At 41.3% G+C, this 18,174-nt stretch overlaps 1 protein-coding gene across 2 annotated transcripts; it reads left to right on the forward strand.

The window, feature by feature from the left end:
* The first annotated feature begins 444 nt into the window (after positions 1-444).
* Positions 445-17,609, forward strand: phaf1 (phagosome assembly factor 1). 2 transcript variants are annotated; one of them, XM_033636054.2, is made up of 16 exons: positions 445-1,717; positions 1,932-2,014; positions 2,974-3,057; positions 3,891-3,934; positions 4,337-4,416; positions 4,527-4,621; positions 6,753-6,850; positions 7,310-7,422; positions 8,259-8,392; positions 9,366-9,449; positions 11,989-12,071; positions 12,310-12,353; positions 12,481-12,530; positions 14,349-14,407; positions 14,687-14,759; positions 16,498-17,609. In XM_033636054.2, exons 1-16 carry the CDS (start codon positions 1,654-1,656, stop codon positions 16,591-16,593), a joined length of 1,284 nt encoding a protein of 427 aa, XP_033491945.1. In that variant the 5' UTR covers positions 445-1,653; the 3' UTR covers positions 16,594-17,609. The 2 variants fall into 2 exon arrangements, with proteins under 2 accessions (XP_033491945.1, XP_033491947.1); XM_033636056.2 differs by having other exon boundaries at positions 6,786-6,850.
* The last annotated feature ends 565 nt before the right edge of the window (positions 17,610-18,174 follow it).

Here is an 18,174-nt window from a genome sequence, read left to right on the forward strand (position 1 = left end):
AAAAAAACTATTTTTTCTAAATAAATAACTGAACCAGTCAGCATCTTAAAGTAATATTCTAATATAATATATTCCAATATCATTTTATATAAATGCATCCATAAAATAATTGACAAATAGTTTCAATTTCATAATCACATAACACACATTTTCCATCATACATCATTTTTCATCAAAGACAAAAAAATGTTGCTACCAATGGTCATCGCAGGAGACTTTGCCAGGCGTCATAACTCCTCCTACCAAGCTCTAGGTTTGAAAATATAAATTAATAGTTATTGGAAGTCTGTCTGGAATTTTGACAAGATAGTCTGTGTCACCAACAAAACCAGAGAAGTCTCATTTAAATTAATACATTTAATTTAACAAGCTGCTTGCAACCGCTTTTGGCCACTGCGTCAGCTGACCATGACGTCATCACGCTAACGGAGAACACAGGAAGTTGACTGATCAGCTGATCCCGCTGGCTGTTGTTGATGCCCGAAGTTGCTGTTGTTTGGACACTGTGTTGCTCTTATCTGCTCCTGACATTGAAGACACATTAAACCCGAGTAAGGGACACAGTGGACATTTACCGGCCGAGGAGCTTCCGAGTTACAAGCGAAGCGTCTCTCAGAGAGGACTTTGAATTTGTGCACTAGCGGCAGAAGAGCTAACAGCTCCAAAGCTTGAACCTTCGCTGAAAGGAAGAAAGAAAAACAGCAAAGACAGCCGACGGCTTGGCGTGCTTTCTTTGTTTATGTCGTGCCAGTCTGAACCGCAGTATTCATTTTCTTTGTCTTGAATTTAGAATTTTTTTCTGCACATACGTTATTTATATTTATACTTTATTACCATAGCGCAGAGGGCACCTAGCTCGTCAGCTAACGTTAGCCCATAGCGCAAAGAAACAGTCTTGTTGTCAAGCTTTGATGCTTTCGTAACCGCCCGGCAGTGACACATAGCTAACAGTCGCAACTGTCCGTTTTGGAGACATTATTTTGGTGCCTCTAATTTTTTTTTTTAGGTGTTTGTCACTGGACCAGGTTTTGTGTTGGTTCGTTGGAGACACACGACAGCACTGTAACCGAACAAGTGGATGTTAATTTGAAGCCTGAAGGAGACGTGTGTGGCTGTTAGACACGTCTGACTTATTGCTTGTTTATCCTTGAGTTTGAATCGAGTCATTTTTTTTTTATCTATATCGATTTTAAACCACACAAACGAGTAATAGATTAACAGACAGCTGGCCTTGTGCGTTTTAGTTTGGCTGGCAGGTTGCGTAACGTTAATATTGTGTGTGTGCAAGCTGTCAGTCTCTGCTGGGTAACTTGTTAAGCTGTAATTTAAAACATACGTTTCTCTGCAAGCCTTAGGTGTTCAGCCTCAGGTGGCTCTGTGGATGTCATTTTGAATATTTAACACGTTTTTTATTACATATGACGTGTGAGAGTGGCCACCTTTCATTGTAAACCATAGATTAAGCAGCTGTTTGATGCTCACACTCATGAATTTGGTGTCTTTAGTGAAATAAGTAGATAGAGTTATGAATTAAAGTAGCTGTCTGAAGACATTGTAAGACTGTGCCGTGATCAGGGAAAGACAGGCGAAGAGAAAGGGTCCCTCAGAGGGTCCCATTGTGTCTTGAGGTAAGCTGCCCCCCACTACTTGCCAATGCTGGATCTGGAGGTGGTGCCTGAGAGATCATTAGGAAATGAGCAATGGGAATTCGCCTTAGGTGAGTTTTGCAACAACTATTTTAAGAGCATAAACACAGATGGAGAAAGGGAATGAGATTATATGCCATTCATTTATGTTTGAAGCCACATGCATGTATCAAATTTACAGTCATTTTCCTTGCATGTTATTGTTAACAGTTGATGGCACAGTCTCTGTAATAATAATGTTGCGTCTCTTCATTTGTGCATGCATGTGTATGTCTGTGTTTCCAGGGATGCCATTGGCCCAGGCCATCTCTATTCTACAGAAACACTGCCGCATCATCAAAAATGTCCAGGTGCTATACAGTGAACAGGTGAGATGGTCAAATATCTGTCTTAATTATGTGCTCTGTTTCTCACTTACACATACGGTCACAAAAAAATAACCACCTTGTTTCGGAATCCGGTTGGAGGCAGCGGCCCATTTTTTTTTTTTTCAGTTTTCCTCTGTGGCATTAGCTGTTTCAATCATTTTACAACCCCAACTATTTGGATTTTTATAACACTTTTGGCTAAATTTCTCTATTTGGTCAAATACTTGCTGATACATTGGTATTGCTGTGCATTTAAGGTGATGAGATACAGGAACGCAGAACATATGTTCGGGGTTATTTAGATATAGTGTTGCCATTACATAGTGTGTCCACCAGAGAGCACTAAAATGTGTGTTTTTCAAACGTGTCCTGCACAGCACTTATCTTGGTCACAATTCTTCAAAAAAGATTTAAAATTAAAATATATAAAACCAAAAACATGTTACATGTCAGTGTAAAAAAAAAAAATCCTTAAATTTTGGATGAAATCTGTTTCAGTAATGCCATTCATGTCAGGATCCCACCACACTTGGCTCCGACTCCACATCCACACACCTGTGTACTTAAGTAGCAGCCATTTCTCAACAAAAAGTCATAATAAAAAAATTGCTTTCTTTATCCCTGTCCTCATTATCATCTCAGCTGGGTTCCACTGCGCATCAGCTTATAAATGAATTGTCTACTTCCATACAACAGCATGTTGTGTGATACTGGCCCCATTTAAAAAAATAATGCGAACAGCCAAACAAAAAAATCGGATCAGAGCAATAAATCTGAATTGAACACAAGCATGAGCAAGTGTGAACGTAGAGAGTCCATTTATGTCTTGATTAAACTCTCGGATTGTGCCTTGTTTCCACCTAAGTTGAGAAAGAGCTGATTTTGATTGTTTGCCTATCTGCATATCTGTTGACGAGGGCCTTTTTGCTAATTAACTACTTTGTTTATCTTCCCTCCAGACGCCACTCAGCCATGACCTCATACTGAACTTGACTCAGGATGGGATTAAACTGCTGTTTGATGCCACAAATCAGAGACTCAAGGTGAAAACTGTTGACTTTAGGAGACAGAAAGCCATAAGCTCAGGGTCTGGATATTTATAAGTTAACATTAGACAGGAATTTTAGCAGGGGGTGAATTGAACTTGCGCACCAGATACTGAGAAGAGAGGGCTGTGGTATTTCTCTACAGTTATTTATCAGCAACAGTTGCAAAATTTCGAGTGTGGCTGAGATTGAAAAATGGGAGATGGTGCGGTTTGGCAGCATATGCCGATCCATGTAGTGATATACCACTCTTGTTCCACCAGCATATACAGTTTCACACCGATACCACCCCAAGACTCTGTACTGTTAATCTATATTTTTTTGCTGTCTTTATTGACAATGAAGCACAACGTAGCACTGTAAATAAAGGAAAGTATCACTTTAAGTTAAGACTTATATTGTTGGCATATGTGCAATGCTTTTGAAATGACGGTTGAATAGTTTCAGATAGGCATATCCTCGCTGATGTACCCTGAAACTAATATTAGAGCTAGCCTTAGCTAACATGGCAATTGACTACGCTGGCTACGGAACATTAACCAGCCATACATATGACATGTTATTCATTTATTACCATAAATACTTTGAATGACTATCCAATTGCTATCAGGGGTCAGCATACCACTCCAGGGACCGGCATGCCACTGAGGGATCAGCATATGCAGTTGAACCACTAGTGGCATACCATTAGCCATTTTTTGATCTCAGCACCACTGAAAGCTTCCTCCCATTTCTAGATAACCGGCAGAGATATTAGACTTCTTCAACTTTGTTATTGACATTTAACTAACCATAAGTTATGTAACTTTTTTCCTCTTTTTGAGTGACAGGTGATCGAAGTGTATGAACTGAGCAAAGTCAAGTTGAAATACTGGTAAGTAGATATATTAATGCTAAATTGAGGTGAAAGGTGTTAAGAAACTAAAATGGAATAAAAACTAATGCAGCAATGATTAAACCATCTTAGACCCTTGTTACAGTATATGGCCTTTTCCTGTGGGCATGGCTCTATATAATGGTCATTGTATGTGTACACTGTCCATTGTATGTTGCCACAGAGACTGTTTTCAATTACAAGTCATAGCTCCTTCCAGTATGTACAGGTACTTAGTGTAATGGAGTCTGCCTGTGTTAATGTGTTTCAGAAGGTCTATGTGTATGATTGTCTTTCAGTGGAATCTGTTTCACTTGTCTGGTAACAGCTCCTCAGCTAATGCAGTACCCCCTATATGAATGTTAATAGATGTAACTGTGGCTGTGTGTGTACTTGTTTCAGTGGAGTCCATTTCAACTCTCAGGCCATTGCCCCCACAATAGAGCAAATAGACCAGTCATTTGGAGCTACGCACCCTGGAGGTACTTGACAAAGCATAAACACCCCAAAAATGTCTCACAAATGAAACCATATTCTGATCTAATTTATCTCTGTCATGATATTTTTTTCATCTTCATTCCTCCCTGGCCAGTTTACAACGCTGCAGAGCAGTTGTTCCATCTCAATTTTCGAGGCCTGTCCTTCTCCTTCCAACTGGACTCATGGAATGAAGCTCCGAAATATGAGGTGAGAGTCAGTTTGTTGGTCAGTCAGTTAAAAAAGGGCTGAGATGTCCTTTCTTTACATCCCAGGGGAATCAGGGCAGGCTTGTGATTGAAGTGATTTCCTTGCATATGGAGAAGGTCAGCCTTTATGTTTGCCTTGAGCATGCCCCTGAATCCCTGTCAGAATGATGTGATGTTGTGGTAATAAATAGCCTAATGTGGGACTGAATGCAGAAACCAAATGCATGCTGAGAATGTGATTGTCCTGCTGCTTGTTTCATCTTGGGCACATTTCTTTTTCTTGGATGCCAGTGATCCAAAATCCTTAGAGATGTGATCCTCATCACACCCTAGGATGCAAAACCTTTGACGCAGGTTTTCTGAAATGTTAAAAGGAACTGTGACAGATCTCAAAATGCACCAAGTACAAATTCAAGTGTTCTGCTGTTGAGATGTCAAAGACTCAGTGTTATGTAAGCAGTAAAAGTCAGACTGCAGCAGAGAGTTTAAGGAATTGGGTTGGTTCAGGGAACACAAGTTCATAATTAAATTCTTCAAGACAACACTGACACCCGGCAACTTACAGTTCAGACAAAGTCAAGTGTTTACACACAGTCTGCTAACTGCAGGTTAATACATTCATAACGTGAGGTTTTTGCCTATGTGGATTTGGTTTTGGATTTAAGCATGTACAGTTAGTCAGATGTCTATTGTATATGCTCTACAGCTGTGAATGTCTTGGCTGATGTATGTCATAAAACAGCTGCTCCACCATCTGCTCCATTCTGCAGCTTGCTACTGTGAAAGCACACGTCACATATTGATGGTTTTACTGCTCTCTCAGCTGAATTTCATATCCCATTGATAAGGTTTTTGCAGCTTATCTCATGTTTTTGGTTTAGCCATTCTGCAGCCCCAACATAATCTGCAATATGATTACTGCATAGATTATTTCTTAAACCTCCCAGTCTGCCCTGTGCTGCATGTTGAGCTGGTTGAATGGTTTTGTTTTGTTTGGTTGACTGAAACAACAGCTTGTGCTTGTATCGTCGTGTGCAGGTTCAGTTTCAGCTTCTAGTTTGAGTTAGAATATTTGCATGTCTTAGTCTAAAGTTCAACACTGAGCTGTCGTGTGTTTCCTGTTTGTTATGTGTGTATAAGATGTTAGTTGAATGTGTTTGAGATTCTCTGAGGGTTTTTTAGATAAAACTGATACAATGCACTGAGTAGGCTTGGGTGGTATTAAGGTATTACAGTATACCAGGATAAGTAGTAATCCCAAAGGTATGATTTTCAATACCATCAAAAATACAGATACTCCTCCATTTAAAGGGCACTTCACTGCTGGAAAGATGGCCTTTATAAAACTAGGATGTCTATTCAGTAGACAGACACAAATACTTTTGAAATTGTTGCTACAGAATCAGAGAAAATAGAGAAAAAGGACACTTTTGCTCAAGATAAAGAAAACCTACAGCTACCAGAATGCAGTGAACTGCACCAGACTAATAGAGTGCAGCAGGAATGAGTCCTAAAACCCCAGAAATGAGTTTGCATTTTACCACTCACAATTCCCTTGTCTCAAAGTCAGTGTGTTTTTTCAGTGGGTTTTTGGTTAGATGCCTTTGGTTAACACAGTCTTAAGAGACTTTCAGGTGTTGTTCTGTGACATAAAGCACATTAGTAAATACCCTACTTGTGAACTTTGAACCTACTATAAGTCTTAAAAAAGGCGGTTGCTAACATATATCTGACTGCGGCCAGTTTGCTAGAAAAAAATCTCTTACAGTTAACAATAAACTAAAACATGTTTCTGGAAACATTTGAAGTGAGAAAAAGGCAACTCAGTGACTGAATCTTTGTTTATATTTGATAAGCGGTGCCTAGTTGTACTGTTTGATCGGATTTTGGTCCGGGTTTGAGAAAGAGAGGGGCGGGTCTGTCTCTTGATCTGCTTCTATACCTGAGTTTTCACCTCTGAAACATGGGTGTTTAGGTCAGTTATTGTGTTTCTGAGACGATTTACCCCACAGTGCTTCGTCAAAATGATCACACCTCTCTGTGCATTTGTATTTTCTGTAAAACATCGATTTGTTGTGAATATGCACACACATACCAGTCCCATACTACTCCCAGTTGTTTTGCCTTGGCAGCCTAACTTTGCCATGGGTTTGGCCTCCCTGCAGATTCCACATGGGGCCATGGTCAAGAGGATGCACATCTACACTGGCAACAACCTGCAAGAAACAAGGTAACATACCTCTACCAAAGTTTATTATTCCACAGAATTATTTGGAGGAGTTGAACCATCTGAATCTGCATCGAACTACTCTCAGTGAAAATACAGTAAACATTTCCAAACAAACCAAACAGTGTTGAAGAAACACTGATTTGTACTGGGGAAACTGCTTTATTCAGTGTTTTTTGCGGTTTAAATCACTATGTCTTTAAATCACTATGTCTGTTAATCTTCTGATAATCCAGCTCCCTGTAAAAACCTCCTAAACAAAGAACACAGAAGGAATCCCTAACCAGGAGAAGTTTCAGCTGGTTGCAATCTGCAATCCTCACACCTAGCTGCCACTAAATCCCCCTAAATCTTACACACTGGACCTTTAACCTGTGATGAATTGAACAAATGTGTGGAGAACAACAACAAAAAAGCCATAAAAATACACACAAACACACACACTGTTCTCTGTGTCCTCAGAGCTCCGGCGATGCCGCTGGCTTGTTTCCTTGGTAACATCTTTGCAGAGTGTGTGGATGTCCTGAGAGATCAGGCCGGGCCTTTGGGACTCAAACTCCGCCTTCTCACTGCAGGTAACATATGTCTCTGTGTCTCTGTATGTCTTGAGGACTGGGAACTAAGAATTATGATTAGAAGCAGCATTTGGCCAAAGTGTTTTCCTCACATGTCCTCATAGCTACATTTGATTCACAGGATGTTTTTGTTTCTCTTGCCTGCAGACTTCTGTTGACATTGCTACCACAATCTGTAACACTGCTGCAAAGTTGAAATAGAAAATTCAACCAGTGAAGAATTTTGTTAAATCATCATCCCCATTGTTCACATTCGTCTGTCTCCACTGCTGACTGATCTTTAACTATCTAACTTTTTTGTAATTTCATCTCTTATGACCCACTAGAGGTGCGTGGCAGTGAATCTTCCCTCTTCCCTCTCCCTCTCCCTCCCCTTTATTTTGCTGTGTTCAGGACGTTCCTGCGTGCAGCACTCAGATGGAGTCGAGATTTTATAAAAAGGTTGCAAGACTGTAAGCAATATGCTTTCAAGAGGAGTACGAAAATCGTAGTCGCAGTGCTGTAAATAATGCAAATATGGTGAGGCAAAATGCCAAGAGAGTAAATCTGGGGTTGCCTTTCACTTTTGCTGGCAAGTGTGCTTACAAACAGTAACAATATACCTTTTAACTATGTAACCCTGACATGGACAAACGCTCCACAGATTGAGCTGCAGGTCTCTGGCTGGACCATGTAGATCTATCTGTAAGGCAAACATGGAAAAATGTTTTTGTCCAGCAGTCTGCACTCACGGAGACAGTCATTATCGATGGCATGCTGTTTAACTTTGCTTTTTCGTCATGTATCTGGAAATTTAATTATTTCCTTTCTTGTGGTGTTGTAATGTGTGGGAGCAGGATGTGGTCCAGGTGTGATGGCTGATGCTAAAGTGAAGTCCCTAGAAAGGAGCATCTACTTTGGAGATTCCTGTCAGGATGTATTGGGTGCTCTGGGTTCGCCACATAAAATCTTTTACAAGTCTGAGGACAAGGTAGGAAAACTCTGTTCCTTTCAGTGTTGTTGTTGATTAAGCTACTTGTATCATTTTCACTAAGCCCTGCTCGTCCTGTCCCGATCTACATCCTGTCCTCCATCAGTCTGACAGCTCAATATCCCCCCGGTGATTGTGATAGTTTCTTTTTACCCAAAGTAATCAAGTCTTTTACGAACCGAATGGCCATTATCACCCAACTCTGCTCTTGTGCAAAGTGTTTTAGTGTCTATCCGCTCATTGTTCTGGTTTAATGATCACAAGTGTACGTTTGGGTTTAATCTCACCACTTTTCTTAAACCCTTCTCCAGTAGCAACAGGCAGAAAAACCCTGATAAACCCGCTGTACACTACCTGCACTGCACCAAACAGCAGACAGGCAAGAAAGTCCAACATTTAAAGTGAAAATAGGCATGTTTTTTTTTCTTTGACTTATTATGATGAAAATGTCTATAGCACAATGTAATGGCTATAGAATAATGACTCCATCTGCATTCAGATTGGTTCCTTATAAGCCTTGCTTTCACCATGTAGTTGCTCAGCCAAAACATGGAGAGGGTGGTGCATTTGTTTTCCCCGGTAGCCATTTGTAGCTGTCCCCAGTAACCAAAGAGTACCAATGTAACTGCAGTTACTATACCCAATAACAGAAATAGCGCAAGGTGGAACAAATGAAGCAGTTGTGGAAAACAAAATGCTTTGTGTCCTGTGTTGTAGGTAGTTGCTAGGCTCTGAGGAAGATGGAAAGCATTCTAGTTGTCTTTGTGACAGCGGCACCAACAGTAATACCACTTGGAAATGCTAGGTTGGGAAAAAGTTGAAAGTTGTCTGTTTCCACTTTATCAGACAAAAAGCCAGATATTCAAATTAATGCAAATGTTTCTATCTGCTGAACATGAAAATAGTCAGTTAATTGTGAAGGCATACATTGTTGTTTATTGTCTGTATTGTTACATGTTCTTCTTTATTTTAGATGAAGATCCACTCTCCATCACCTCACAAGCAGGTTCCTTCGAAATGTAACGACTACTTCTTCAACTACTTCACCCTCGGAGTGGTACGTAAACTCAGCCTAGGCTTATTTGTGTGCGTCAGAATTCAGAATTTCCTTTGTTGTCATCATACTGGTGCATGATGAAATTGTAGCAGCTTCCTCAGTACAGTGCATAATCAAGTAGAAAAAAAGGATAGAATCTGTAAAAAATCAAATAGTATAAAAGAATGGCATAGTAATAAAGGAGTCAAATAAAAATATTAAAGGAGTCAAATAAATATAGGAGTCAAATAAAAAGAATACACAGTAATATACAGTGATGCACACCCAAAAGTGCAAGTCCGGTAGTGCAAGGTAAAGTACACAGATATTGCACAGTGTCGTTGATGTAAACAGTTGTTATTCAGTATAAACAGTTCACAATTTAACGGGTGATAAAAGCAGCAGTGGTTAGAGTGAGGAGTTTAGGGTTCTAATGGCCCAAGGATAAAAACTGTCTTTAAGACTGTTGGTCCTGGATTTCAGGGACCTGAACTGCCTTCCTGATGGCAGCAGTTTGAACAGACTCTTACCAGGGTGGGAGGAGTCTGCAGATATCCTCTGTGCTCTAAGACAGCGGGAGCGGGCAATGTCCATCAGGGGGGGCAGAGGGCAACCGATGATCTTTTCCGCCGTCCTGGTTACCCTCTGCAGAGCCTTCCTGTCTGCAGCTGAGCAGGCAGCAAACAATGCAGACACACAGTACATCAGCACTGACTCTATGGTGGCCTTATAGAAGGACACCAGCAGTTTCTCCTTCAGGTGGTGCCTCCATAGCACCCGCAGAAAGTGGAGTCTCTGCTGGGCCTTCTTAATCAGTGCTGATGTGTTGATCGTCCAGCTGAGGTCCTCTGAGATGTGTGACCCCAGGAACTTAAAGGAGGCCACTCTCTCCACACACTCTCCAGAGATGGTGAGTGTAGCATGGTCCCCTCTCGCTTCCTGAAGTCAAGGACCATTTCTTTGGTCTTTGTGGCGTTCAGCTCCAAGTTGTTTTTTCTGCACCACTCTGACAGCTCCCGTATTTCCTCTCTGTACACTGACTCGTCCCCCCCCCCCCCCCCCCCCCCCCCGTGATCAAGCCAACCACAGTGGTATCGTCAGCGAACTTGATGATGGTATTCGAGGGGTGGATGGGAGTGCAGTCAGAGGTGTAAAGGGTGTACAGGAGGGGGGCTCAGTACACAGCCCTGGGGGGACGAACAACATCCTGACATGGGTCCCTGGGAGCTCCAAATGGCTCAGGGCCGTGTGCAGAGCTGTGGCGATGGCGTCCTCTGTTGAGCGGTTTGCCCTGTAGGCAAACTGGTGAGGGAGACTGGCTTTGAGGTGTTGAAGGACGAGCTTCTCAAAGCACTTCATTACTACAGATGTCAGTGCTACCGGTCTGTATTCGTTGAGGTCCTTAGAGGCCAAGTTAGTACTATAGTTTAGTAATTGTTTTTTTTTTTTAATGTCAATTGTATTAGGGCTGCACAATTACTATGGTCAAGTGCAATATCCAAATCACAGAAGCTGCAGATTTTGTAAAAGGTAAAATATGTTACAACACACAAGCTGCAGAGATGCTGCGGCCCACAAATCATATTCCAGACATAAGGAAACATGCTTGCTTGGTACAGACCCCAGCAAAAATCACATGATCATCATTATACTTTTTCAGACTAAATGCAAAAATTACCATTCCCAATAAAATCATGACTCGTATCGCAATTGCAGTATCTGTCAAAATGATTGCAATATGATTTTTTTTTTGCATATGGTGCAGTCCTAAACTGAATTCATACAGTTATTTTTTGAGAGATTTCACTCACTGAAAAGACTTACTATGCAGGAAACAATGTATAGACTTATACAGAAGTAATCCCTTTCAAACATCACTAATGATCCACTAGAATTGTGTGGTGATGTATTTTTCTGCAGAGACTCTGCTCTCAGCCTGTGTTTTCTGTATTTGCCTCTTTTCTTATTTTCTGCGTTTGGGAAGTTTATGGGCGTGTACCCTCTTAGTGCTCAGGTGAGGTCAGAGCTTTATAAAAAGTTGGTGACCAGATACCAGACCATAGAGCAGGCATCCAAGAGGCACAGTGCTGTGTTCACAATCAGTAACTTACAATCCTGCGTAGTTCACCAACTTCTACCAAAAGATTCTCTCTTGCTTGCTTGATGATTTACAGTGACAATATTGAACACTGTGCTTGTTTAAGGTAATGTACTTTTTGGGGAGAAATTATAGTACACACAGTAGTGGTGCTAACGAGCCCAAGATCCATCTATGGGAGGTAACAAGTACATGCCGTTTTTCTGTTTACTGTGAAGTCTATTTTCAGTCATATTTCACTGAAAATATCCTGTCAGTTGGTGTTTAGACCCTCTCAACAAGAAGCTCGAGCATCTGCTCAGAGGCCAGCTGGTGATACTGGCTGGTAATAATGAACGGGTGTGGGGGTGTAATCGTGCCTCTCTTCGACCCGCTGTTTGCATGAGACAGGACTGTAATGAGCTGGTCTTGCCAAACATAGGGTGCAAAAGCAATCTTTAAGACTGTGTTTTTATATTTCAGGATATCCTGTTCGACTCTACAACTCACCTGGTTAAGAAGTTTGTTCTCCATACCAACTATCCCGGACATTACAACTTCAATATGTAAATATCTTGCTGTCTAGTTACTTGTTTCTGTGTCTTCTTTTACTCAGTTTTCCTCCACCTTTCTGTCTTTTTCCATCATTGTTGACAGTACTGCATCATCTGTATGTAATTATCCACATCCAGAGCTGTTATTGTGTCATTAAGTTAGCCCTTATTTCTCTGTTTGTACCTTTTACACTGTAGGATTTCTGTCCTTAATTTTCTGTGCTTTTGTTTGTTTTCCCTTTCATCACAGATATCATCGATGTGACTTTAAAATTCCACTAGTCATAAAGAAAGGTGAGACAATTATCAGCCATGAATCACTGAAAGAGTGAACCTTGAGTGCCTCAGCTTGACTGGTATAATTTTTAATCTGCCTCTCATCTAATGCTGGTTTCTCTGTTTTTATATCCCTGCACTTCAGAAGGAGCTGAGTCTCAGACAGAGGACTGCATCTTAACCACATACAGCAAGGTCAGTGATAGACAAGATTCATACAACTGTTACATTTTGCCAGAGGTCAGTACTCTGTTGTAAATTCACAAGGTGGTGCCATGGTAACGCTGTAATGATGTGACATGGTCTCTTGGCCTGGTGTCTTAACTGGTGTCTTAGTTGAGTTTTGTAATTTAGACTCTGTGTCCCCTGTTATAACAATCTACACTGATCAACCACAACATTAAAACCCCTGATGGGTGAAATGAATAATATTAAAGAGGAATGTGACTAAGAGCTGAAGGTGTTGACCTGGCCTCCAAATCCCAACCCAATCGAGCATCTGAGGGACATGCCGATACCCCTGTCTCATGGTCCTGTATCCATGACTCGACAATGGGGCCAAGTGGGGTCTCTGACCTGTCAAAGCATGGACACAGGACCTCAGGGGTTGTTCTGTGGTGTCTGGCACCAGGGCAGTGACAGTGGATTCTTTGTGTCCTGTCAGTTGCTTGGCGGGGTACCTGCACAACCCACTGATGCTTGATTGGAGTTGGATCTGGGGAATATAGAGGGCAGGTCAATGCCTTGAGCTTTTTATTACATTCCTTGGGCCACTCCTGAACAATTTTTGCAGTGTGGCATGGTGCACTGGGGGGCACTGCCATCAGGGAGTGCTCTTGCCATGAGGGGGAATACTTGGTCTATGGTGGTGTTTGAGTGGGTGCTGTGTGTCAAGTGGCATCTACATAAATGTTAGGACCACAGGTTTCCCAGCAGAAGAATGCATTGTAAAGAGATGATCAATGTTTTTTTACCTTACCTGTTAGTGGTTTACATGTAGTTCTCTAAAGTGCATGGCACAAGTGCGTCTTTCAGTGTGGAATCGGAGAGCAGCTCTGCGCTGCTCTCTGCTATGTTCACATTTTAGAGAATGTAATTAATATTTCCCCTTGAATGATGTGTTATTTCACCCACCCACAGCCCATCCACGTGTCCTTGTGTGTGTAACAACCAGAGTAAACACACATTGTGATCCCGCCTATGTAGGCTCATTTAAGTATCTGAATAAAGTGCCCTTTAAATAGCAGGAAAATACTGCGCAATTCTGACTCAAGACCAGATTTTTGTTGGTCAATGAAGCCGCTTTCTGCTGCCTCAAAATAGTGATTCGGCAACCATGTGCCTCACAACACCTGACTTTCACACCCATGGGTGCGCAGATGTGCACGTACTTGGAAAACGTGGGAGCTGGCTGTATAAATTACAACTTTGTTGGTCTTAAATAAGCAATGATGGTTGAGCTAAACTGTGCGCCACTTTGCGCCTTGTGTAAGATAGTACCGTCAGTTGTTTTTCTCTTGCATCACTACATCTAAAACTGGGTCTCCGTATCACCAACAGACTCTTTGTTTTATATCCATAAAAGTTGGATATTATGTTAAAAACTGCGGCTACAGTTATCTTGTAGGCAAACTACAGAGGAAGTCATGTAATTTAAGTCTTGTGATATCACTGTTATCCCAGAATTTGCCTCAATTTTGTTTGGAGGAAATTCTTTTGGAGATGGTCAAAATAGGATAATACATTAGATCTTTACTTCAGCGATAATGTGAGCATCTACACCCTCGGTCTCCTTTACTACACACTAATCTATGTGAATATATACTGCCATCAGACACAGCAGTACCATCACCAGGAAGTGAATGTAACCACAGTCTTGTTGTTTCCCTCATCAGCCTTTTTATGCAGGTCTCATGACCTTTTGATACAAGATAGTGGATAAACAAGCCTGTGTATCTACTGCCACAGAAGTTGTCTCTTCAATTGTGTGCTAACTTTTTGATTCTCTGTCAGTGGGATCAGATTCAGGAACTGCTCGGTCACCCGATGGAAAAACCTGTTGTTCTCCACAGGTACATACACATGCTCTTTCATCTACACAGACACAGTGGGTGACATTGTTACATTGCTATTTTAAATGTGTCCCACATACACTGAAGATCATTTGCTGGCATTATTTAGTGTTGTTGGTTAATGAATATAACAAACAATTTAAACACTTTCCCCTCTGGGATTAATAAAGTTTTTCTGATTCTGATTCTAGCATTCAAGCTTGATTTTTATAGCGAACTTCTGTCATATTATCCAAATGAGAGTCCTCTCTGACATAATCAGATGTTTGTGTTTGACAGGTCCTCATCAGCCAATAACACCAACCCCTTTGGCTCTACCTTCTGCTTTGGACTGCAGAGGATGATCTTTGAGGTCAGGATATGTTTCTCTGTACTTTAGATGTACCATGGATTTAAGTATAATATGTTACATTCCTGCACTAGAATGCGTAAAAACCTCTAGACTTACATTTTATATTTTGTTGAGCTGTGTGCTTACATTATCCCAAATGTTTCCAACAATGTTCAAACCCTGAGAAAATGTTATTTTATTCAAGAAAGGTTGCATTTCATTTGGCTGCCTGTCAATGGCATCACATCCCCTTAACCCCCTCTAGTTGCTCTAACTTCTGGGGAGACACCAGATGATACAGAATTGTAAATCATACAATGTCAGAATTTTACTTAGCATATTTTCTGACACACATCACGTTTTTTTTTTTTAAATTAATTTGCCTGCCATTTGGCAACACAGTAATCCAGTAGAGACCAAATTTATTGATATGATATTTCAATATTGATCCAGCTTTTTATGATATACTACTATGACAAGTGGCTCAAGCCAGACACCAAGCTAATGCCTATGGTAATGTCACAATGACGTTATTCTGTGACTTTGGTGTATTAAAGTGTTTGTTCGTAGAGCAGTATCTCCCATGTCCTGAAAGGTAAAATTACAGTTTTTGTTAATGGAGTCTGGTGGCTTTAAATAGAGCATAGATAAAGGCTTCAGTTCCCTGTTGGAATGGGCTGTGTGACGGCAAGGTAAAGCAGTGAAAATATTTTAAATGTAGTGTACACTTAAATTGGTATAGATTTTTTTGGTGGGTCTTTTTTTAGGTGGCTAAAAGGTGTTTTGCTTCTGCCCTGTTGAAGCTGTTATATCGCTCTCATCAAAGCTACCAGACTCCTTTGACAGAAACCATTCCTTTTATCTCACACAACACGGGAGCAACTGATCTGCCACTGCCTTGCTCTGTCAGTTAGTTTGTGCTATTGTATGACTTGTTTTGACCACAGATAACAGTGCTGGGCTACCCAACAATTGAACCCAACACATAATGTTAGCAGCAGTACCTGTAGCCTAAAGTGTATGGGTCATTGACTCAACTAATGCTAATGGAAAGTTAACAAGTTAATTTGCGGCCATTTGATTGTAATGAAATGACTAATTGTGACTAAATGTAACATGAATAAAAGTTAAATCTGCGACCATTATGGCATGATGGCTGGCTGAGCACATCAGATTTTCACCTTCAAAGGTGGTTGTCACCATAGAAGCGTTTCTATATGGTTGTTTGACAACAAACGCAACAGTTTCCATGATCCCGCTCAACTTCATCAGAGTCCATTTATTGTGTTATTTGTGTTTTTAATTGAGAGACCTCTAGTAGCAGAAATGACATACTATGAGTTTAAATGTAATTCTGCTTCTGACATTGGCATTTTTAGCCATGATATTGCAACAGTAATGTAAACACACAGGCAAAAAGTGGGCCAGAATTTAACCTGGTATCAGTTTTAGCTAAATGCCATACAAATTTTGCACGATTTAAAAAATATGTATAAGTTTTACCTGAGGTGGTTTCATTGTGTAAGAGGTAAAAGAAACTATAATTAAATCCATAAATATTGCTGGCATGTCAGATTCAGACAGGAGTAAACTCTAGGATATGATCTGAGCCTTATTCTGTCTACGGAAAGTTTAGCTGCTTTGCCTCATTTCAGATGGACACTGTTTGAGCAAAGTATTGCCAAATATTTCAACTCCATACCTTTTGCATGTGATCCAATCCAATTTAACACATACTATCTATATCCCTCTTCCTCAGGTGATGCAGAATAACCACATAGCATCAGTGACCCTGTATGGTGCTCCACGGACCGCTAGTCAAGCCCGACCTGAGTCCAGTAGTAGTTCCCACTGAACAAGTAACCAGAACCACATCTCGTCCTTAATCGAGTACCTCTGCTGACTGAATCTCTAACCCAGAGCCAGATTCTTAACCAAGCAGATGTAACCCAGAACAACATCATCATTCATACCCAGCTCAGATGCTACTCATTGAACAGAAACGCAACCAGAACCCAGAATAATCAAGTCTAACCTGGCATTTATCAACGTTTCCCGGTGGGTCCTAAGACTTACTCTTCCACTCGGACAAACCCAGTCGGCACAGTCAACCCAACCCGAATTATCCCAGGACCCAGGATCAAGTGACATGGTCGCAGTGCTGGACCACTGATGCTTTGAAATGAATGAATGGAATGATGTCTGTTGTGGGGGTACAACGCACTGGTGCTGCAAACTGACACGGTGAAGAAATCTGCGCCAAAGTAGAGCTCAGTTGTTTCCATCCATTTTTCCCAGCACCACAGAAGAAGTGTTTGTCCAGACTGTAGTTTGGATGGCATGGCTCCGCCTGCCTAGACATGACAATAACCTTCATAACATTGTGGTGAGATAATCAGCATTTAATTATCATCTACAACAAATCTCAATGAAAACTGCTGCGGCCAAAGTCTTGAAACAAACTACTTGCCTGACCCACTGTATACATGTCAACCAACCACACTGCCAGCCCAACCGGTACCGCCTGTCTTCCTGCCATGACTTTGGAACCAGGCCCGACTGGCTCCATCAAAACCTGGACACATAAACCACAAGTACCAAACCCACCCAGCCCAACCAAGAGCCATCAGAGCCAAACACATCGGAAGCTGCAGAGGACTGAAACCAAAAACAGGAAAAAAATAATATGAGAATCCAGATTTTGGTGTACAAGAGAAGAACCAAACACACTCAGGGTTTGGAGAGACGCGTGGCCCAGAACACACCCACAGCAGCCGGGTGACCAGATGTGAAGCCTCTCGAAGCGGAACGATCCAAACATCATCATCTCCCTCATCCACCTTTCTACCCACTTTCTCTTCCTCCAACCTTTTTCAGTGGTGCCCACAAATACACACGCTCAAGCACACAGCAGTAAACACTATTGACCCACAGCTGTTGTTATTTGCAGCTCTGAACATTGGCGTGTTTGTCTCCTTGCTTATACACACACACACACACGCACACACACACACACACATAAATGAGCATCTGCATGTGTGAGGCTGCTGTTTTTTCAAATTAACGTTTCTGCAGACTTTAATTCAAACACACAGAGCATTTCAATCCCTTCACTACTGTTCTCACGTGTATTTCGAATACATGAAAGCTCTCTTTTTAGCCTTTGAATTGCAACACAAACATGGAGACATGCAGGCATGTGACGAGAATTTGCATGAACTTGGCAGACGCTTTTGAATGAGAGGAGACTTATTATAAGCACAAAAGGCAACCTGTTTTATTTCACCCTGCATGTTGTGAGGGGCATAGACTTGTTTTATTTCTCTCTGCCCTGCATCACTCGTTCACACCATGACCATTTTCATTGTGTTCTGTTTTTGCATTTGCACTAATACACACCTTTTTACTTGACTGGTTGATTGTGCCCTTAATCACA

This window comes from Epinephelus lanceolatus, chromosome 5, assembly GCF_041903045.1.
Source record: "Epinephelus lanceolatus isolate andai-2023 chromosome 5, ASM4190304v1, whole genome shotgun sequence".
Classification (NCBI taxonomy): Eukaryota; Metazoa; Chordata; class Actinopteri; order Perciformes; family Serranidae; genus Epinephelus; species Epinephelus lanceolatus.

Coding starts and splice junctions, on each gene's coding strand:
- phaf1 (XM_033636054.2), top strand. CDS start 1,654: ATGCTGGATCTGGAGGTGGTGCCTGAGAGATCATTAGGAAATGAGCAA. Junction 1,718..1,931: donor GCAATGGGAATTCGCCTTAG/GTGAGTTTTGCA, acceptor CTGTGTTTCCAG/GGATGCCATTGGCCCAGGCC. Junction 8,393..9,365: donor TTTACAAGTCTGAGGACAAG/GTAGGAAAACTC, acceptor TCTTTATTTTAG/ATGAAGATCCACTCTCCATC.